This window comes from Vipera berus (assembly GCF_964194415.1).
Source record: "Vipera berus genome assembly, chromosome: Z".
NCBI classification, from domain to species: Eukaryota; Metazoa; Chordata; class Lepidosauria; order Squamata; family Viperidae; genus Vipera; species Vipera berus.
In genome coordinates this window covers 57,587,471-57,610,890 of record NC_138205.1, presented here as the reverse complement: position 1 = coordinate 57,610,890, position 23,420 = coordinate 57,587,471, and the positions used below count along the sequence as shown (strand labels likewise).

The 23,420-nt window shown below is 39.1% G+C and overlaps 1 protein-coding gene across 8 annotated transcripts in view; it reads left to right on the top strand.

Annotated features, from left to right (window-relative positions):
• BRD9 (bromodomain containing 9) overlaps positions 1-23,420 on the top strand; it is a 122,863-nt gene that overhangs the window by 41,974 nt on the left and 57,469 nt on the right. For all 8 annotated transcript variants that reach the window (XM_081343164.1, XM_081343169.1, XM_081343163.1 and 5 more), the window contains 2 exons: positions 1,593-1,737; positions 22,955-23,065. In XM_081343164.1, coding sequence (XP_081199290.1) covers positions 1,593-1,737; positions 22,955-23,065 — 256 coding nt within the window. The remainder of the gene's footprint in view (positions 1-1,592; positions 1,738-22,954; positions 23,066-23,420) is intronic.

Below are 23,420 nucleotides of genomic sequence, written 5' to 3'. Positions count from 1 at the left end.
TCCTCATCTGATGCAAGAAATGCAAACGCTTCCCTAAAGATAATGTATGAAGAGACTAACTAGTTTGTTAGTTATTTGCACCCCCAAGTACTTAATACTATTGACCACTTCCACAGCTGCAGCCTTGATACAAAGTGAAATGTGACTATGCCGGCTCTTTCTAAAATCAACAATGATCTCCTTTGTTTTATTAACATTCAAAATGAGGTTATCTTTGGTGGCCCAGTCCACTAAAGCCTTCACCTCCTCCCTATAAGAATCTCTGTTATCATCCCGGATAAGACCCACCACTGCTATGTCAACCACAAGCATCACAATATGATTCGTAGCAGACTTGGCATAGCAATCATAAATCATCAAGCGGACTCAAAACACAGCCTGTGGGGAACCCATACTCAAAAAGATGGAATTGGAAACTTTTCTTTCAACTCACACAAACTGGGGCCTACCAGTAACGATGCCAAGTATCTAGTTACGTAAGGAAGTATTAAAACTTAATAAGCCCAGTTTGCTCATCAGAATATCAGTCTAGTAAACAGAAGAAGATATAGCAATAGCACTTAGATTTATATACTGCTTCATAGTGCTTTGCAGCCATCTCTAAGCAGTTTACAGATTCAGCATATTGCACCCATCAATCTGGGTCCTCATTTTACCGACCTTGGAAGGATGGAAGTCTGAGTCAACCTTGAGGCGATGACAATTGAACTGCCAAATGACAGGCAGCTGGCATTCAGCAGACGTAGCCTGCAGTATTACATTCTAACCACTGTAACACCATGGTTCATAATAACATTGTTTAGGTACCTATAGAAGGATGTCAAAGGAAAGACGGTCAGGAACTCTACAACATAGAAAGTAGATCCAGAAATAGGTTGCAGCTATGTTGATTTCATTTAAATACAAAGAAAATCTTCTGTAAGATCAATACAATAATAGAACAGTTTCTCTAAGAAGGTTGTAGCTTATCCATTTTATGGGAAGGTTCCCAAGAGTCTTCTCGAGATTTATTTGATTTTTGATACATTAGGAAAGATTGGACTTTATGATTCTTGTGATTTCTTTCAACTCTACACATTTATGATTCTAGGATACTTTTCACATATATAAACACTCAGGAAAGGGGAGTTGATTTGCTGGCAAAGGAGTAGAAAGAGCTGGCAATTTTGAACAGAGAGGTTGAAGGAAAAAGAATAATGATTGCTGCTGACCCAAAATGGATTCTGGGCAGCATTGGCTACTTCAGCTTGTTTGTTCCAGGGGAGCCCAAGTCCATTTAATCACCCCAAAGGACAATCTTGCTTTCTTCTGCTTTCATTAGGAAGAAAAATAGAAGAGTTTTTCTGTCATAAGGTTGCACATCCAGTTGGAAATAATGGCATATGCTGAATATTTGTTATGCTCAGATATTTATTTGTGGTAGATGCTCTAAGATTTTGGGCACTTTGGTGGGTTAGGGATTGTATTTCAGTTCTTTATATTTTCCATTCCTTGGCTTTGCCTTCAGGTATTGCATATTGCAGAAAGTTGTTAATTGACATCGATATGTAGCAATATTATGCCTAAATATAATATTCTATGCTTTTTTTTAGGAAGGATCCTCATGGTTTTTTTGCCTTTCCAGTCACTGATGCTATTGCTCCTGGCTATTCCATGATAATAAAACATCCTATGGATTTTGGTACAATGAAAGAAAAAATTGTAGCAAATGAGTACAAGTCGGTAACAGAATTTAAGGTAAATTAACAGAGATTTATTAATCCAATATTAATGTTCATATGAATCTTTTTTTCTCTGTAACAAAGGTTCCAGAGATAGACATAGAAATCTTTGTATTCTACAGGAACATGCTTCATCCTATACCTAAAAAGTCAAAGCTATTCAGTGTGTTCAATGTATTATATTGCTACTTGCCATAAATATATGCATTTTACAAACTATAAAAGTTTCTTTTAAGACTATAGCAGTCTTCTAATAATTTAGTGCCTTCATTTTTATTGTTTTTCAGATATGCTTCATAAGTTCCTTGGCAAATTGCTTAACTATTTTTTCTAAATATATTACAAAACAGGACAAAAATAAATAGTAAAATGAAATAGGTTTCTTTATTTCTTGTTTAGATCTTGGAAGCATCTTCTTTCTATCTCTTTTTCTGCCTTTGCCAAGATAAATCCTGTATTTCATACTATTTCCTCCTTTTCAATCAAACTATTCTCTAAACAAACTTGCCTCATTCACTTGTCCTTCCTTTTTTTTGTGCTAGTTCTTTTGCATTCCAGAGAAAAAATAATTTAGAACTCCATACTCTAAGAAATAACATTATTTCTTGAATGGATGAGTAACAAAATTTTCACTGAGTTCCAATCTAGACTAATTTCTGCTATTTTACTAAAGGCATCTTATCTATTACATCAGTAATAATAATAATGAAACGTGTAACAGTGATACCCATTGTCATCGGGGCACTGGGAACTATGTCCAAAAACATTGCAAAATACATCAAGAAATTGCAACTTCCTGCAATAACTCCAGTAAAACTACAAAAAACTGCACTACTCAGAACATCTTACTTTTTAAGGAGATACCTGGTTGATACCTAGGATGCTGGTAGCAACCCGTGTCAACCATTAGTGCCAGTCAGTTTGAATGTTCAGTTGACTGAGGTTCATGTTTAATGAATAAAAGTTTTATGATGATGATGATGATGATGATGATGATGATGATGCACTACCTTGACGTGGTTGTGGGGCTTCTGTACTATAAGGAAGATGAGAGCTGTGCCAGAGGTTCAACTATACTGGACAAGTCTCATCAGAAGAGTCAGACAGAGTCTCTCCCATAAAAAATATGGTGAGATGTAAATTTCAGAATGCCATACCGGCTCAGATGTTACCCGGGTTAACAAGGTCTATGCTAGATGTTGGAGTTCCTGGATATCTGATGAAAAATGGGTTACAGGACTCAGGACTGTTGGCTGAGCAACAGGGCCAGCAGCTGCAGAACTACTGGAAGAAAAGGTGTTTACCTGTCGTAAAGACACAGTGATTGAAAACAAAGAAATAATGATCTGTTATTACAGATCAAGTCCAACAAGAAGAGGGTATCTAAAACAAATGCACCAGTTCTGGAAAGAACAAAATCCAGAATCAGAAATAACAAAACAGAGAATAGCAGATCAATGCCAGTTCATAATACGGCATAAAGTATTCACAGAAACAGAATTGGACAAACTGCAAAGGTTTATCCAGGGCAAAGAAATCAAAGCCTTGCCAGAAGTAATTCAGAATGTTGAAGCAAGCCAGGAGGAGTTGGCAGTGAAGGAATCCAGCAGAGATATATACAACTGTTCTCATTTGGAAACCAGGCACCTCTTCCTCAGGAAGAACAAAGCCCTCTAACTAAAGAAATAAAAGAATTGAAACAAAGAATAACTGAGCATCTAGAACAGCACAAAAACAACGGAATAAGGCTGCCTGCACTGAAGCTTGTTCCAAAGAAACAGCTAGCACAAGCATTAAAAGATGCAAATACTGCAATATCAAGTATAAGCACCAATTCACTGCAAGAAACAAACCAACTAATGTACAGCACAGCTGCAGTCATAACTGAATCCCTGGGATGCAAAATCAACAAAGAAGAAAAGCAAACAAATAGTGCACCACAAAAATGGAAGGTTAGACTAGAAAATAAGACTGGCAAGTTAAGATCACATACAAGCAAGCTAGAACAGCTTAAAGAAAAGAAGCTGAAGAACAAGAAGACCAAAGAATACTTAATCAAGAAATACCACTTAGAAACAAGGAAGATCAAGGAAGCACTGGAAATAATAAAGCAGCAAATAACAGCTATAGCTAGGAAAATCAGTAGATACGAAGCTCGAATTGCAAATTATAGGCAGAACCTCCAATTTCAATCCAATCAGAAACGTTTCTACCAATCCATCAATGGAGAAACTGCAATGAGTCAGTACCTGACAAGGAAGAAACAGTGCAGTTCTGGAAGCAGATATGGGATAACCCAAAGAAACACAACAAGGATGCGGCTAGGTTAAAAGAGATGGATGCAAATAAAATAGAAGTTGAAATGAAAGAACTAGCAATAACAACAAAAATGGTAGAAAAAAGAGCAAGGAAGATCAAGAATTGGTCAGCACCAGGTGAAGATGAACTGCATGGATTTTGGTTGAAACATCTAACTTATATACCCACTCATTACCAAGCAATTCAACAATATACTAAAAGGAGGAGAAATTGAAAAGTGGCTAACAACTGGGAAAACCTACCTAATAATGAAAAATCCAGCAAAAGGGGCAACACCAGGCAACTACAGGCCAATTACCTGCTTACCAACAACTTTCAAATTGCTAACTGGTGTGGTAGCTGATGTAGTATAACAGCATCTAATTGAAAGCAATCTCTTTCCACTCAAACAGAAAGAAAACCGCCCCAATAGCAGAGGAACAAAAGATTAACTCCTAATAGACAAAATGATCTTGGAAAACTGCAAGAAAAGGAAGACCAACCTGAATGTGGTATGGATTGACTATAAAAAGGCATTTGACTCTGCCACATTACTGGATAATCAAGTGCCTAGAAATAACAGGAGTCAGTAGAAACATCAGAAAATTTGTGCAAAGATCGATGTCACAATGGAAGACACAGTTGCAGGTCAATGATGAAAGACTGGGAGAGGTTAATATCGAGAGGAATATTTCTAGGAGATTCATTATCACCCTTACTATTTGTTAATTGCACTGTTTCCTCTGTCAACAATACTGAATAACTCAGGACATGGCTATCAAACATCAAAAACATCTGCCAGACTATCCCACCTCCTTTACATGGATGATCTGAAGCTGTATAGAAAAACATCATCTGAAATAGAATCGCTGCTGAACACTGTCTGTCTATATATAGCCAAGATATTGCAGTGGAGTTTGGCTTGGACAAATGTGCCACACTTACTCTCAAACAAGGAAAAATAGTGATAACTGAAGGAATCAAGATGCCCCATGAAAATAACATTAAAAGTCTGGATGAGGAAGATTACTACAAATACTTGGGTATCCTTCAAGCTGACAACATTAAGCACACTGAAGTCAAGAAAAAGATTAGAGGTGAATACATCAAGAGTGTGAAGATCTTAAAGTCTAAACTCAACGGAGGAAATACCGTAAAGGCAATCAACACCTGAGCAATTCCAATCGTTAGATACATAGCTGGAATAGTGGACTGGACTCAAGCAGAACTAAAAGCAGTGGATAGGAAGACCAGAAAAATAATGTAAATGAATCATGCTCTTCATCCACGCAGTGATATTGACAGACTCTATCTACCAAGGTAAATAGGTGGACGTGGAATGCTGCAAGTACATCAAGTGGTTGAAGAAGAAAAAATGGCTTTGGAAGAATATCTGAAGGACAATGATGAAGATGCACTGAAATTAGTTTATCAGGAAGGCTTACTGACTACTGGAGAGACCAAACTGGCCTACAAGAAAGACCAAATGAAGAACAGAATAGAGGCATAGGAACACAAAGCACTACATGGCCAGTATATTAAAAAAAATAGCTGGGAATGCAGATAATAACAAGACCTGACAATGGCTAAGAGCAGGAAAGTTTAAGAAAGAGACCGAGGGACTAATTCTGGCTGCACAAGACCAAGCCTTAAGGACAGATGCATACAAAGTCAAAATTGAGAAGACAGCAATAGACAGTAAGTGCTGCCTATGCAAAGAAGCTGAAGAAACAGTGGACCACCTGGTAAGCTGCTGCAAGAAGATGGCACAGACTGACTACAAGCAGCAGCATGACAAAGTAGCAACAATGGTGCATTGGAAGATCTGCAAGAAATATCATTTGCCTGTAAGCAAGAACTGGTGGGATCATAAAATAGAGAAAGTCATAGAAAAGATAAAGTTAAACTGCTCTGGAACTTCAGAATTCAAACAGACAAGCACCTGCAACGTAACACCCCGGACTTAACAATTGTCAATAAGAAAGACAAAAAAGTCTGGATAGTGGACATGGCAGTGCCTGGAGACAGCAGAATAGATGAGAAAGAGAAAGAATAGATGAGAAAGAACTGGAGAAGATAACAAAATACAAATAGAAATAGAAAGACTGTGGCAAAGGCAAGCAAGGGTAGTAGCAATAGTAATAGGCGCTTTGGGTGCAATCCTAAAACAACTGGAGCACCACTTGAACACCATTGGCATTGACAAATTTGCGTTAGTCAATTGCAAAAGGCAACCTTACTAGAAACTGCTTCCATCCTGTGACAATATCTGTAATACCATCAAACATCCACATCTGCCTATCCCAGGTCCTTGGTAAGGACTCGATAGGTAGACAAAAATGCCAAATCCAGTCTGAACATCTGGCTGACTGTGCGATGATCAATAATAATAATAAAGTTGGAAGGGACCTTGGAGGTCATCTAGTCCACCTGCTCAGGCAGGAAACCCTATACCATTTCAGACAAATGGCTGTCCAGTCTCTTAGAATATTATATGAGGTTTAGAAATAAACAAAAGAATGTCATCTGCAAATAAAATTTGTATTCAATTTAGCTATATACTACTCTGTAGGTTTCCCTATTTTATTTAATTACACAAGCCAAATATTAAAAAGCAAAGGTGAAAGTAGACCTTGTCGGATTCCTCTAAATCAGAGGTCCCCAACCTTTTTGGGCACTAGTTTCGTGGAGAAAGGTTTTTCGTGGAGACTGGTTTCATGGAGAAAGTTTTTTCCACAGACCGGAGAGTGCATGGTTTTGTGTGCTGTCTGCATCCCACGGATGAGGCTTTGCTTGTTTGTGTGGACCAGTTGCTGGCATGCTATGGCCCGGTATCGGTCCATAGACAAGGGGTTGGGGACCCTTGCTCTAAATAGTAGAAAAATAGAAAACATTCCATTAACCTTCACTGTAGGCAACTCATTTAAAACCTTAATCCATTTTATAATTTAAAAGGAAATCCACATCTATTAGTAGAGCAATCATGTATTGGTTATTTATTTTGTCAAAGGTTTTTTCAGCATTTAATATTGAATTTATCATTTTTAATAGTAAATATTATTATTTACTGCAATCTATTTGCTAATATTTCTGTTAAATTCTTTGTATCAACATTAATGATATAGGACAATTAGGACTCTGAATATGTTCTTTAGTTACTGGTAAAGGTAAAGGTTCCCCCGCACATGTGTGCTAGTCGTTTCCGACTCTCGGGGCCGGTGCTCATCTCTGTTTCAGAGCCGAAGAGCCAGCACTTGTCCAAGGACGTCTCTGTGGTCATGTGGCCGGCATGACTAGATGCCAAAGGCGCACGGAACTCTATTACCTTCCCACTGTAGTGGTCCCTATTTTTCTACTTGCATTTTTACGTGCTTTCGAACTGCTAGGTTGGCAGAAGCTGGGACAAGTAACAGGCGCTCACTCTGTTACGTGGCACTCGGGATTCGACCCGCCAAACTGCCAACCTTCTGATCGACAAGCTCAGCGTCCTAACCCACTGAGCCACAGCGTCCCCTTTAGTTACTTCTAGTATAACCATAATATAATCCTGATTAAATGCCAATGATAAAATTATCTTACCAAATATATCTTCATACGAAGTTTTGGCATCAAAAGCTCTATAAATGTTTTATACTACTCAATAGGGGGTGGAAATCTAATCCTGGTATTTTGCCATTTTTAAAATTATTTGTTTAATCCCTACCTCATATAATGGAGCACGTAGAAGTACCACATCTAAATGTGGTAAATTAATTTTATTTAAAAGCACCTCTATATTTTAATCTGATATATTCTCAATTTACTATATAATTGTGAATATGTACTTTATTTGCTTCCCATTCAAAAATTCATACACTTTGTGTTTCTGAATTCAAATCAAGATATTGCAAGGTCTATCCGTATTTGATGTACATTTTTTTTACCATTCAGTAGAATAACATTGAAATGCCAATTTCCCAATACCATAATCAGTTTTTGAAATATACATCTAAAGATGACTGCATTATAATTAGATGTATAACAAACCTTAATATTACATTCTTGAATTTGATATATATAAAATTAAGTCATTAAAAAATAGTCAAGTCTAAAGAAATTCTGATAGATATGTGAATAAAGTGTATATTTTCTTTTAGTGTTTTTTTTAAAAATCCCATTTATATCCCGCCCTTCTCCGAAGACTCAGGGCGGCTTACAATCTAAGCACAAATCAAACGCCAAGGGTCTATTAAATTCAATTCTTCTGAATAAATATTGTTTCCCTCACTTTCATGCTGGCATATTTCTATCAACCTCAGGAACCAACAGTTCACTAAACTCTCTTATGACATCGTTAACACACTTATTCAAATGTTGAGAACATTCATATAACATAAGGGAATGTAAATTAGATCCATAAACATTAACCATAGCTATTACAATCTCTGCTATATTAGGACATAAAATTAAATAAGCCCATTTATATCAGTAATAAATTGTTGTCATTAGTAATAAACTGCTCTACATCAATTCAGAATCTCTTTCAAACCAAAATGTCTATACCTTTAGCTTTTGTCGAAGTATCTGTGTGGTACACCTGTCTTACCCAATTCTTTATTAATATAAATTTATCCATTTCCATTAAACAGGTCTTCTATACATAAGCAATATCTGCTCTTAATTATTTTATATATACTAATATGTGTCTGAATTCTCACAGGTGTTTATATGTAGACTCACTAACCTTATCTATAAATTTTATTTTGGTCCACATCAATGTTCTGATACCAATTCACTTTATGATCTGTATCATTTAACAAGTATCTAATTACCTTTTTAATGTTTAAATATTTAACATATTTTTGGTGTGTGTGTATATATATATAATATGTGTGTGTGTTGCATAAAAATTAAAAAATGAGATTCAAAAAAATACTAAAAATAGAATATATATGTTAAAAGAATGAAAAAAACTATTCCCAAAGGTGATAGCACAGTGATTTCATCTCGCTTCTTATGCTGAAAATAACACAGCAGTACTATTTCTTAAAACTAATGTGTAGAATTGGTCATATGCCCAGATTCTTAATATTTGAAATAACCAAAACATGAACTCAGAAGAAAAAAAAATAGAGATATAGAGCTTTTTAAATTGAGATTTTTACAGCAGAACTGTGGGCAAACTCAAACTTTTTCTGCAGCATATTCCATGGAATGAAAAGTTAGGCTTTTCTGTCAGCATATTTTAAAGATAGGATAAAGGTCTGTATTGAGATTATTGAATCTGTGAATCTGATTTTGATAATAAATGTAGAATGTAGCTGGATTATGCATTAAACATTGAACTTGTAATCTGGTGAGGGTTTGAGTTTTTGTAAACATCTTTTTTTTCCTGAAACCTTCTTAGTGAAATCAGAATAAATTGAACCCCAGCTTCAAAAGGGTTGATTCTTGGCAAAATATATGTAAAATCTCATCTCTTGTGGTAATATGGAAGGAAAATACAATACTAATATTGGATCTGGTTCTGGTCAGTGTAGTATTATTTTTCTTGACAAATTTATGTTCACCTCTGGTTATTTTTGTCCAAATGCATACAGATATTATTCTTATAATAGAATTTCCCCAAACATCAGTATCAGAGTGAATGTTCTATGGTTTGCTGCATTTTTCTATGTTCCCCACTTTTCTTTTGACTATAGGAACAGCAATTGCTGTCATCCAAATATCTGGTACTTCATTCAGGATTTCTCAAATACTAAAGGTAGAATAGAATAGAGCTGGAAGGGACCTTGGAGGTCTTCTAGTCCAGCCCCCTGCTGAAGCAGGAGAACCTATACCATTTCAGACAAGCAACTGTCTAGTCTCTTCTTAAAAACCTCCAGTGATGGAGCACCCACAATTTCTGAAGGCAAGCTGTTCCACTGGTTAATTGTCCTCACTGTTAGGAACTTTCTACTTAATTCCAGGTTGTTTCTCTCTTTGGTCAGATTCCAACCATTGATTCTTATCTTGCCCTCTGGTGCTTTGAAGAATAGTTTGACGCTCTCTTCTTTGTGGCAGCCCCTCAAATATTGGAATATTCCTATTATGTCACTCCTGTTTCTTCTTTTCTTTAGACTAGCCAAACCCAATTTCTGCAGCCGTTCTTCCTATGTTTTAGTCTCCAGGCCTTTGATCATTTTAGTTGATCTTCTCTGAACTTTTTCCAAAGTCTCAAAATCTTTTTTGTGGTATGGTGACCAAAATTGGTTGCAGTATTCCAGGTGTGGTCTTACTAGGATTTTATAAAGTGGACTAATACTTCACATGTTTTTGATTCTATGCCTCTGTTTATACAACCCAGGGTTGTATTAGCTTTTATGGTTGTTGCTGCACACTGCTGGTTTATAGTCAAGTGATCGTCCACTAGGACTCCAGGGTCCCTCTGACAGTTACGGCTTTTGAGCCAGGTCTTGCCTAATCTGTATTTATATCCTTGATTTGTTCTGCCTAAATGTAAAACTTTGCTTTTCTCCACATTGAAACACATTTTGTTGGATAGGGCAACAAAGTTTGTCAAGATCTTTTTGGATCCTGAGCTTGTCTTCTTGCCAGTTTAGTGTCATCTGCAAATTTGATGAGGTCCCCTTCTGTTCCCTCATCTAAGTCATTTATGAAGATATTAAAGAGTATTGAGCCTAAGATGGAGTTTGTGGTACCCAGTGCTTTTTTTGTAAAAGAAAAAGGTGCTGGAACTCACACATGTCATAGAACCTGCCTTGCCTACCCTACAAGGTTCCATCCAAAAAAGGTGCCGGAACTCCATTCTGAGCGTTCTATGAGAAAAAAAGCCCTGGTGGTACCCCACTGCTTACTTCTGTCTATATGGATGAACCATCAAGGATTACTCACTGAGTACGTTTTATCAACCATCTACAGATCCATCTGGTGGTGATGTTGTCTATCCCACCTTTTTCTAGCTTACTAAGCAGCAGGTTATGATCTATTTTGTCAAATGCCTTACTGAAATCTAAGCATACTATGTAGACAGCATTTCACTGGTCTACTAATTTAGTCACTTTATCAAAGAATGAAATAAGATTGGTTTGGCATGATCTGTTGTTGTTTTTTTGTAATATTTTATTAATTTTCTAATTTTACATAAGTATTTAAAAAGCAACGTGGTGGTTAATCGATAATTCAATAACATACAAAAATCTTTAGTACAGATCTCAAGCTACTACATCAAATATTTCCTCTCTTTTTCCCTTAATGCAGGGGTGTCAAACTGCCATGGGCTGGATGTGTCATGCGGAAGCTGCGCCCACCCCATTGCTGGCAATGGCAAAACCGTCCCAATACATTGCGTGACATCATGTGACGTCGCGAATTTGACATGTCTGCCTTAATATCTACTGTCTCATATTTGAACTAATACAGTTCTTGTTATATCAATTAATTAAAAATAGCATTGTTACATTTATCAATAAATTTTTAGTTTATACATATCCTAGTTGCTTTAACATTCACTCTTTATAGACAATCAATGTCCTGTTGTTAAGTTTTTCCCAAATTTTAGTTTCCCATCAATATTTAAATTTTAACATTTGATATTTATAATTTCCAAGTTTTAGGTAACCAAAGTTTCCTTTATCTCAATTCATAACAAAGTCTAATATTCAAGATACACATCTTATCTATTTGACTATATTCTATTTCCCACCATCTTACATCATCTAATTAATAGTACAATATAACATCCATTCAATATCACAGTAGTCCAAGTCTATGCCCCAACCACCAGTGCTGAAGAGGATGAAATTGACCGGTTCTATGAAGCCCTACAGCACCTTATAGAAGTAACACCAAAAAATGATGTCCTTATCATCATGGGGGATTGGAATGCTAAAGTAGGAAGCCAAAAGATAACCGGAATAACAGGCAAGTTTGGCCTTGGAGTACAAAATGAAGCAGGGCACAGGCTGATAGAATTTTGTCAAGAGAATACGATGGTCATAGCAAACACTCTTTTCCAACAACCCAAGAGACGGCTCTACACATGGACATCACCAGACGGTCAACACAGAAATCAGATTGACTATATGCTCTGCAGCCAAAGATGGAGAAGCTCTATACAGTCGGTAAAAACAAGACCAGGAGCTGACTGTGGCTCAGACCATGAGCTTCTCCTTGCAAAGTTTAGGCTTAAACTGAAGAAAGTAGGGAAAAGCACTAGGCCACTCAGGTATGAATTAAATCATATCCCTGTTGAATATACAGTAGAGGTGACAAATAGATTTAAGGAATTAGATCTGATAGACAGAGTGCCTGAAGAACTATGGACAGAGGTTCGCGACATTGTACAACAGGTAGCAACCAAAACCATCACAAAGAAAAAGAAATGCAAGAAAGCAAAATGGCTGTCTGAGGAAGCTTTGCAAATAGCTGAGGAAAGGAGGGAAGCGAAAGGCAAGGGAGAAAAACATAGATATGCCCAATTGAATGCAGAATTCCAGAGAATAGCTAGAAGAGATAAGAATGCCTTCTTAAATGAACAGTGCAAAGAAATAGAAGAAAACAATAGAATAGGGAGGACCAGAGATCTTTTCAAGAAAATTGGAGAGATGAAGGGAACGTTTCATGCAAAAATGGGCATGATAAAGGACCAAAATGGCAGGGACCTAACAGAGGCAGAAGAGATTAAGAAGAGGTGGCAAAATTACACAGAAGAACTATACAAGAATGAGCTTAACGTCCCAGATAATCACAATGAGGTGGTCACTGACCTCGAGCCAGACATCCTAGAATGTGAGGTGAAGTGGGCCTTAGAAAAGCTGAGCAACAACAAAGCTAGTGGAGGTGACAGTATTCCAGCTGAGCTATTCTACCAGAAGTACAGGCAGGATTTCGAAGAGGCAGAGGAACTAGAGATCAAATTGCCAACATACGCTGGATCATGGAGAAAGCTAGGGAGTTCCAGAAAAACATCTACTTCTGCTTCATTGACTATGCTAAAGCCTTTGATTGTGTGGATCATAACAAACTGTGGCAAGTTTCTTAAAGAGATGGGAGTACCAGACCATCTTATTTGTCTCTTGAGAAACCTATATGCGGGTCAAGAAGCAACAGTGAGAACTGGACACGGAACCACTGATTGGTTCAAAATTGGGAAAGGAGTCCGGCAAGGCTGTATACTGTCGCCCTGCCTATTTAACTTATATGCAGAGCACATCATGAGAAAGGCAGGGCTAGATGAATCAAAAGTTGGAATTAAGATTGCCGGAAGAAATATCAACAACCTAAGATACGCAGATGATACCACTCTAATGGCAGAAAGTGAAGAAGAACTAAAGAGCCTCTTGTTGCGGGTGAAGAAGGAGAGTGCAAAACTTGGGTTGAAACTTAACATTAAGAAAACCAAGATCATGGCATCTGGCCCTCTCAATTCCTGGCAAATAGATGGGGAAGAAATGGAGGTAGTGACAGATTTTGTTTTCCTGGGCTCCAAGATCACTGCAGATGGGGACTGTAGCCAAGAAATTAAAAGACGCTTGCTCCTGGGGAGGAAAGCCATGGCAAATCTAGACAGCACACTAAAAAGCAGAGACATCACCCTGTCAACAAAAGTGCGTATAGTCAAGGCTATGGTCTTCCCAGTTGCAATGTATGGCAGTGAAAGTTGGACCATAAGAAAGGCTGAGCGCCAAAGAATTGAGGCCTTTGAACTATGGTGCTGGAGAAGACTCCTGCGAGTCCCTTGGACTGCAAGGCGATCAAACCGGTCAGTCCTAGAGGAGATCAATCCTGACTGCTCTTTAGAAGGCCAGATCCTGAAGCTAAAACTCAAATACTTTGGCCACCTAATGAGAAGGAAGGACTCACTGGAGAAGAGCCTAATGGTGGGAAAGATCGAGGGCAATAGAAGAAGGGGACGACAGAGAATGAGGTGGCTGGATGGAGTCACTGAAGCAGTAGGCGTGAGCTTAAATGGACTCCAGAAGATGGTAGAAGACAGGAAGGCCTGGAGGAATGTTGTCCATAGGGTCGCGATGGGTCGGACACGACCGCAGCTAACAACAACAACAACAAAAACATCCTTATTTTGAACTAATTTCCAAATGTCTTAAATTTAATGACCAAAATTTCCCTTATCTCAACATCAGATATTTCACTAATACAGTTCTTATTATATCAACTAAGTAAAAACATGTTTATTACATTTATCAATAAATTTTTAGCTTATGCATATCTTAATTACTTTTACATTCAATCTTTATAGACAATCCATATCCTATTTATTTGTTTTCCTCAATTTTTAATTTCCCATCAATATTCAAATTTAACTTTTAATATTTATATTTCCAAGTTTTAAGTGACGAAAGTTTTCTTTATCTCAATTCATAACAAAATTTAGTATTCAAAAAAATATCTCTTTGAGTTTATTCTATTTTAATTAGTAATATAAAATCCTCTAATAAAACCCCAATTTCTGGCTTTCCACTTTTGCGAGGTTGCCTTCTATGTCAGTGCTTTTAAATCTCCCTCTGTTGTTATATATATTATTTGAAGTAAAAGAGACCATCCAGTCACCATTTTTTTGGAAGGGCTACCGAATCATCTTTCTATTATTCCAAATCCCCATAGTTGTCCTGATATGTTTGTCTTCCCTTTGATCTGTTCTTCTTGCTCCTCAAGTTTCTTCTGGTTTATATAGAAAGTCTTTTCCATTTTCAGTGTTGTCAGTCCCTTTTCTGGATTTTCCATTGACTTTGTTTGTTGGTCAGTTTAATTCTCTATCATAGTATTTAATTGTTCCACTTCTTCTGTTATCTTCTGTGTAGTTGATTCTTTAATTGTAGTCAAAATTTGGGTTTGTATATCTAGGCTAACATCTTGTTCTTTTCTGTAGCGTCTTATTTCATCACAAGCTGAAAGAATGGTTTCATGTATTGCTTTCAACATAAAAAGAATCTATTCCTGGTCTTCATCCATATTCTCTTAATGGTGTGTTAAATTGAGGGCTTTAAAGTCAGAATGGAAATAATTTTGTAACTGAGTATAGAATACAGCTGAGCTTCTCACAGCTGATATTTGTTAAGGTTGAAAAGTCTTATCTGTAGTCTGGGCTTCAAGCCAAGTCTCCTTTAGACAATAACAAGTTGTAATATCAAACTTGGCCACAAGATGTCACCAATGCTGTTTAAAGTTTTTTAAATCCAAAATTTTTATAATCCTTTTTCCAATTCTATTTCTTTTTGTAAATAAAAACCAAAGTCTTCTATGAAGATAAGAAATCTTTTGGTCCCAAATTTTAGAAGCATATAAATCCAGTTAGATTAAGGTTATTATTTCAGTGTTTTAATTCCCCTGGATAGTCAGTCACTGCTATTCTTAGAGGGTAGGATAGAAATTCCCTCCCCTCTCTCCTCATAGGGGGGAAGATAGCTTGGGCAGCTTTTACAGGAAAAGAAAATACTTAGGATTGAAGAGAGGTTCAGATCTCACCCAGTCTTATCCGCTCTGCTTTAGAAGTGCCTGGTGGTAAGTTTGACTTTGGCTGTCTGCAGCCTGGTGATGAGCCATATTTCTATGGCCAGTCTTTCATCTGCTGGTTTGGAGAGCTGCCCCAGATCGAGCGGAAGGGCTACCACCCTCCCGTGATCAAGCAGGGGTCCCCTCTTGCTTGTTGCCCCTACAGGGTGACTCTCGATCCTTTCCAGGGTTGCCCAGCGGAGCGAAACCAGACATGGAAGACGGAGCTCGCCTTCCAGCATCTGCGGCATACGCGATGGCAAACCGGAAGTTGGCATGATCTGTTTTTAACAAACCTGTGCTGGCTGCTAGTTATAACTTTGTTTCCTTCTAGTTGTTTGCAGATCTGTTTTTTATTATTTTTCCCAGAATCTTCCCAAGTATTGATGTTAGGCTGATTGGTCTGTAGTTTCCTGTGTCTGTTTCCCCCCCCCTTTCTTGAAGATGGGAACACATCAGCCCTTTTCCAATCCTCAGGAACTTCTCCAGTGCTCCAGGATTTTTGAAAGATATGGTACAATGTGTCATGGTTCCAACAGATGAAACTCTTCAAAAGAACTTTGAGGCATTGTTTACCTTAAAGAGTCTTTTATTCGAGAAGCATAAAATCAGCACGTACATAATTGAAGCCAAAAACTGAATTCCCCTCCCCTGGGCACATAGTATCAAAACACAATTCCCTCTTCCAATTAACCCTCATAAATCACATTCCCCAATTAGCTTGAAGCATGGGCTTCCTCTCCAGCTCTCCAGCCCACCAATTCTTTATCAGCTCTGAGTTCTATAACCTTGATTCTCATGCTAAGCTTAGTGTTGTTATGTCTAGCTGAACTCTCACTCGCATCCCCCCCCAGCATCATCTAACTAAAAGTTAAAGGGGAAAATGGCTACATTTCCATCTGTTGTCAGTGCAAAAATGTCCAATGTTAGCAGCGTTGACATCCAGCCCCCATTACAAAAAGGACATCCTGTAATGTAAACAAAAGCATAGGTTACGGATTGTCTTTCGGTTTATTAGGATGTTTCTTATAGAACCTATTGATGAGTGTCAGCTTTCACATCGCTAGACTTCACCCAAGTGGCCTCAGACAATGAATATCCCTTCCATTTTCCTAAGTACTGCAATTTCCCTTTAAAAATTCTAGAATCAAGAATACACTTTACGTTATAGTGAGTTTGTCCTGCCACTACAAGGGGTCCGGGTGCCTTCTTAGGAGGAGGTCTTAAAGTAGAACCGCAATAATGTTTTAACAGGCTGCAATGGAAAACAGGATGAGGAGCCCTTGTTTTAAAATCTGCCTGCTTTTTATAGGTCTTGGAAGCCTTTTTTAAAGCAGTTTTCATGGTTTTCCAAACTTCTTCCCACCCCCTTACCCATTGATTGTGTCTGAGAAGCAGGGGGTGACTAGGGGTATTCGAGTATCGGGCTGAACTCCTTTTCTGTGGCTACCTTAAAAGGCATGAAGCCAATGCTGCTGTGAACAGAGTTATTGTAAGCCACTTCTGCAAAAGGGAGGTCAGTCCAGTTTGTTTGTTGGTAGCTAACATAGTATCTGAGATATTGCTCCACCATTGAGTTCATGAATTTAGCCACCCCATTAGCAAATGAAAAGCAGATGATAGACCTTGAAATGATCCAAGTAGTTTAAGAAAACTTGTCCAAAACCTAGCTGTGAACTGCACCCCCTTGTCCGAAATTATTCGTTTAGGTGTGCCATGCAGCCGGTAGATGTGTTTCAAGAACATTTTGGTCAGTCATTGGGCGGGTGGGAGCCTTTTGCACACGATGAAGAGCCTGCTTTGAAAACAGGTCTATCACAGTCTAGATGACTGTATTTCCTCTACTTTCAGGTAGATCTACTATAAAATCCACAGCAATTTCTTCTCATGGTTGGGAAGGGTCTGCCACCAGTTGCAATAACTCAGGGGGTTTCCCTGAAATTCTTTTCATGGTGGCATATACCATACAACTCTGGACATAGTTTTTCATGTCCCGTTTCAATCCTGGTCACCAGAATTGCTGGCGGATGAGGTGTAAAGTTTTTAAATATCCAGAGTGTGCAGCCTGTTTTACATCATGGCCATGTCGGAGAGCATTAAGGCAGAGGGTCTCTGGCAAGTATAGCTTTCCCCCCTTGCAAGCCAAACCATCCCTGCATGTTGGGGAGGTTTGATTGTCCTTGAACCATTGGTCAGTGAGGAGGGCCTCTTGGAGGTGGGACTCTGCATGGCATGAGTTGAGAAGCTGTTTGTGGATTAAAGATAATTGCCTCATTAACCTCTTCATACTGGCTTTTGTACTGGGGCAGTCTGGATAGAGCATTAGCTAGGAAATTTCTCCCTCCCAGTATGTACTTTAGTGTGAAGTTAAAACAGTTAAAGTACTGCGTCCATTGCACTTGTTTCAGGGACAATTTGCAGGAAGTTTTCAGTGCTTCTAGATTTTTGTGATCAGTGCAGACCTTGAAAGACACCTTGCTTCCTTGTAGATAGTATCTCCAATTTAATAGATCCCAGCGGATTGCAAAAGCCTCCTTTTCCCACAAAGCCTACCTCCTCTCGTACTCAGTGAATTTTTTAGAGGTGTAGGCACAGGGTTCTGGGGTCCCACTCTGATTCTTTTGCAGTAGCACAGCTCCAATGGCCATGTCGCTGGCATCGGCTTCAATTACAAAGGGCTTCCCTGGGCAGGGATGCTTTAAGACCGGTTCAACAGCAAATAGTCTTTTTAAGTTCTCAAATGCGGTCTGACAGCTCATAGTCCATACTAGTGGTTGGAACGGTCATGGCTTCCCCTCCCCCTTTGTCTGTTTTTAGTAATTCTGTAAGGGTTAGGGCAATTTCGGCAAAGGAGGGAATGAATTGACGGTAGAAGTTGGCAAATCCTAGGAAGCTCTGGAGCTGCTTGCGAGTCTTTGGGGGCTGCCATTCAATTACGGCTTTCACTTTGGTCGGGTCCATTTCAATGCCCTCATTGGAAATTCTGTAGCCAAGATAACCTAGTCAGGTCTGATAAAACTCACACTTTGATAGTTTGACATAAAGTTTGGCATTCAACAGTTTCTTTAGCACTTCTCTCACTAGTTTTACATGGACAGTCATATTAATGCTGTATATCAGGATGTCATCAAGATACATCAGAACCCCTTTGTATAAAAAGAGCCTTGGTGGAGCAGTGGGCTAATGCCTCCTTAAGTAACACCAGCTGCCTGCAACTAGTGCAGGTTCGCATCCCACCAGGCTCAAGGTTGACTCAGCCTTCCATCCTTCCGAGGTAGGTAAAATGAGGACCCAGATTGTTGGGGGCAATTAAGCTGACTTTGTAATAATGCCGCTTGGGGTGTGTGTGCCCTAATAAGCAGGCATATACATAGAATGAAGGCTACTGCTAAGCTTGTAAGCCGCCCTGAGTCTTCGGAGAAGGGCGGGATATAAATGGAATTTTTAAAAAAATGGTCATGGAGGACCTGATTAATCAGCTGCATTGAAGACAGCTTGGGCCACCTGTAGTCCAAATGGCATGATTTTAAATTGATAGCTCCCCATGAGACAGTTAAAAGCAGTCTTCCACTCATCTCCCTCTTTTATCCTCACCCAGTAATATCTCTCTCTCAGGTCTAACTTAGTGAATACACTCCCCTTAGCTAGGTGGGTTAACAAGTCTTTCAGGGGGGTGGTGGTATTTGTTCTCCACATTCACTGTGTTAAGCCCTTTATAGTCCATGCAGAGATGAAGAGACCCATCTTTTGTTTTCTTTGAACAACACAGGGGCTCCCACAGTAGACTTAGCTCATTCAATGAACCCCCTTGTTAGGTTTTTGTCCACATATCTCTGCATCTCCTCCATTTCAAGGGGCGACATAGCGTACATTCTCGGTCATGGGAGTTTGGCTCCCGGTAACAGTTCGATGGAACAATCATTGGGTCTATGGGGAGGCAGGGCATTGCATTCTTTCACTAAATGCCTCCGCTAAGTCCCGGTACTCGCTGGAGATGAGTGGCTTGCCGGGTTGTGATGAGAACGCCATGTGCACTAGCTCATTGGGTGGGCTAAAGTCTCCCATAACGTTCGTTGAATTAAGAGGGGGCTTGGGTCCTATAGGTAACCTCACAGTCCTTATACCCTTCTCCCACCAGATAAACAGCTTCCATTTGTCCAACCAGGGTATTCCTAGGATTACAGCCTTCGGAGCCACTAGGAAACGAATGAACTCCCAGTGTTCACCTATTTCTAAATATAGGGGTTCAGTCAATTGCGTGACTAGAGTTCCTCCCATTAGGGAGTTGTCGGCTTGCTCAAATCTTACGGGTTTGGAGAAAAGCCTTGCTCGTATCCCCATTTTCATGGCAAATGACAAGCTAATAACACACCGGGAGCATCCAGAGTCAGCTAGCACTTTAAATCTACATGTGCCCTGTCTTAGGGATTTTGAGTTTGGCAGGTAGTGAAAAAGGTGGGACATGTCGATTCACCTTCGGGTCATTCTCTCCTTCATCATCGCTGTCGTAGGAGGGTAGTGTGGTGGTTGGTCCGGCTTGGGTCTTGGCAGTTTCCTGTGTGGGGGCCATGACGTGGGCAACAGGTTCCTATGTGATCCAGTTGGATTTTTTTCTTTTGTTAGCTGCTGGGCAGGTTTCTTTTTTGCTGCTGGTCCCGGTCTACTCTGCTGCTGAGGGTAAGGAACTGGACAATTTGCTGCTCAATGTCCCTGTTGTCCACATCAAAATACTTGATTGGTGGCCTGGAATTTTCAGTAGCCGCAGCAGTTGGAGGCTTTCAGGGTGGTGGCTGCCGTTTGGGTTGCTCTGGCCTCGTCTCAGCTTCAGGTGGGGGTGGCTTCTTATAGTGGGTGAGCTGAACGTCTAGTCTTACTGCTACCTAGTACCATTCTTGCAGCTGATCAGGTACTGCTCAATGATACAGGCCTGAAAGAGGTGGTCATCTAGTCTCTCTTGAAAGTGATGAACTAGGGATTGCTCGGGCCACCTTTCTATTCTACCAGCTATCTTGTGAAACTCTCTGCCAGCTTGCTTTATCTTGTGGACTTGTTCCTCCGCTTTGAGGGGAATGGATGGGTCCTCAAACCTTGCTCTCAGTCTTAGGAGGAAGAGATTGGTGTCTTCCAACTTGGATGCTTGCTTGTTATATAAATTGTTCAGCTGCTTGGATGCTTCTCCTTCCAAGCTGGATGCAATCACATTGACCATAGTGGCTGGGTTCGGATAGAAATAGGCACAGGCAGGGCTTTTTTCTCATAGAACGCTCCGAACAGAGTTCCGGCACCTTTTTTGGATGGAACCTTGTAGGGTAAACAAGGCGGGTTGTATGACATGTGTGAGTTCCGGCACCTTTTTGTTTTACAAAAAAAGCACTGGGCACAGGCAAAAAACTCGTCAAATGAATCAGACTTAATTTTACAAATTTTTAAAATCAAATTTATTAATTAAATCAAATGAGTTGTTAAATGAATGAAGATCTGACTTACTATTTCCTCCGATAGCTGCTATGTTAACTGAACTGGGAGAGTTTCCTGCCAGCTGCCAATCAGCTGTTTCTGGTGAGCTGGCTCAGGAACTAAATTGCCTCCAATCAGGGCTTGCAACTCATCAGTATTTTAAAAAAACAAAAACAAAAAAACAACCTCTGCTAACCAGCTCAAGCGTCTTCAGCTGCTCAGAGGGGGTGGCAGGGCTGTTCCTTTAATAAAAACCACTACCTTAAGAGCCAGCCAGGCACCCAGAGGGAGATGCGGGCGGGATTTGCAGACCTCTGGGCTTGCAATAGTAACACAGATGGAATGGACCTTGAGGTCAGCTAGTCTAACCCACTGCTCTCACAAGAGAGTTTTTCAGATAAATGCTTATCCATTCTCTTATTAAAAACTTCCAGTGATGGAGTACCCACAACTTCTAAAGGCAATTTAAATTTAAAACCTACAAACTATAGTAATATATGCTAATTTCCAAAATAAAAGCTCAATAGTTTGCAAACACAATAGTTTGCAAAGTACAATACCTAAAAAGCAGAGCAGTTCCCAAACTGCTTGCAAACAAACATTTTAAAATATTTTAAAAAAGTTAGAGAAGTAATTGTAACACTCGAGCCCAGGCAGTAGCAGATTGCACCAAAAGCAAAAAGTTTGGCCATGTGACCAGTTTGTGACCAGTTTGGCTTTTGTTTGGCCATGTGACCAGAGACAAAAACAAACAAACAAACCCTTCCAGCTTCTCCTAGCCCCAAACAGCCCAGGCAAGTCACAGAGATAAAAATGGCTGCTGCTTCTTAGAGACTGAAATCAAGTCACATGGCTATAGAGGCCTCTTTTTGATCACAGTTTTGAATTTCTAATGTAAATAAATACGCTTTCTGAATTAATTCATTTTTGTGAATTACAGGGGTTACCTGTAAGCACATTGTTTCTTCAACTGCTCTCCATTTTTCTCCCCTTGTTGGAATTTTTTGTATAAGTACAGGTAGTCCTTGACTTACAATAGGTCATCTAGTGACCATTCAACTTTATAACAGCACTGAAAAAATGACTTATGATCATTGCTCACACTTAATCATTGCAGCATCCCTCATGGTTATATGAGCAACATTCAGATGCTTGGTAACTGACTCACATTTATGATGGTTGCAGTGTCCTGGGGTCATGTGACCACCTTTTGCAAACTTTGGACAAGCAAAGTCAGTTAGGAAGCCTGACTCACATAGCAACCATGCTATTAATTTAACAACTACAGTGATTCATTTAACAATTATAGCAAGAAATGTTGTAAAATGGGGTAAAACTAAGTTAGATGTCTCAGTAACAGAAATTTTGGGCTCAGTTGTGGTCACATGACCCCGGGACTACCTGTTATAATCCTCAAGTTATAGCTGGTCATTTAATACTGTTTAAATTACAATTGCCTCATAAAATGGTGCTTTACAATCTATTAAGCACTTCTGGCTATTATAAAATGTTGCCCATGCAGCCCTGTGATCATGTGATTGCAATCTTTGTGCTTGTCATGCTGTTGGCACTTATATCGAGTTGTCAAGCACCATGCAAACATGTACTACTATTTGCAGTCTTCTCTACTGGCTTCCTCAGAAAGTTATTGGGGAAGTCAGTAGGGAAAGCTGGTGCTGAGAGGACTCTCTCTCATTTTATTTCAAAGAGCTGCCTGCTGAGCAGAGGACTGAACTCAGTCAGCCACTATAGATGAGAAAGAGCTGAAATCTAAGTAAAGAGCAGGGCAGCAGGGCAGCAAGGAGTATGAGGTGCCTCAGGTAGGTGGGTGCAGACATTCCTACAGGGAGGGGTTTTTTAGCTTTGTGTGAAGGCTACCAGGGTTTTCCCTGCCTCTTTACATTGTAAGATTGTACTGAAATTGAATTTCTTAGGATATAAATAGTTTTTGAAAATATAGCAATAATTATGTTTATGTTTTCCAGGCAGATTTTAAACTGATGTGTGACAATGCAATGACTTACAACAGACCAGACACCGTGTATTACAAACTGGCTAAAAAGATTCTCCATGCTGGCTTTAAGATGATGAGCAAAGTAAGACAACTATAACAGAGAACATATTGGGACCAAAATTAACCTTTGTATAGAATCACAGTACATTATTTTATACTTTCAATTTAGATTTAGTTTCAAAAAGGAGGTTCAGGTGAATGGGGATGTGAATGCAGTATGTGCCTACCTGACTTATTACAACAGTTGCTGATATGCTGCATTCATACATCTACATGCTCTTAAACATTTAACTTTACTTTAAATAAAGTATTCTATTGTAGATTAAATATTCATAGCCCCAGAGGGACAGACTATGTCTTTATAAAATAAAACTGGAGATTTAAGGAAATTGAATTTGCTCTTAGTGTTGGTTTCCCAGACTGCTGGATTTATTAAA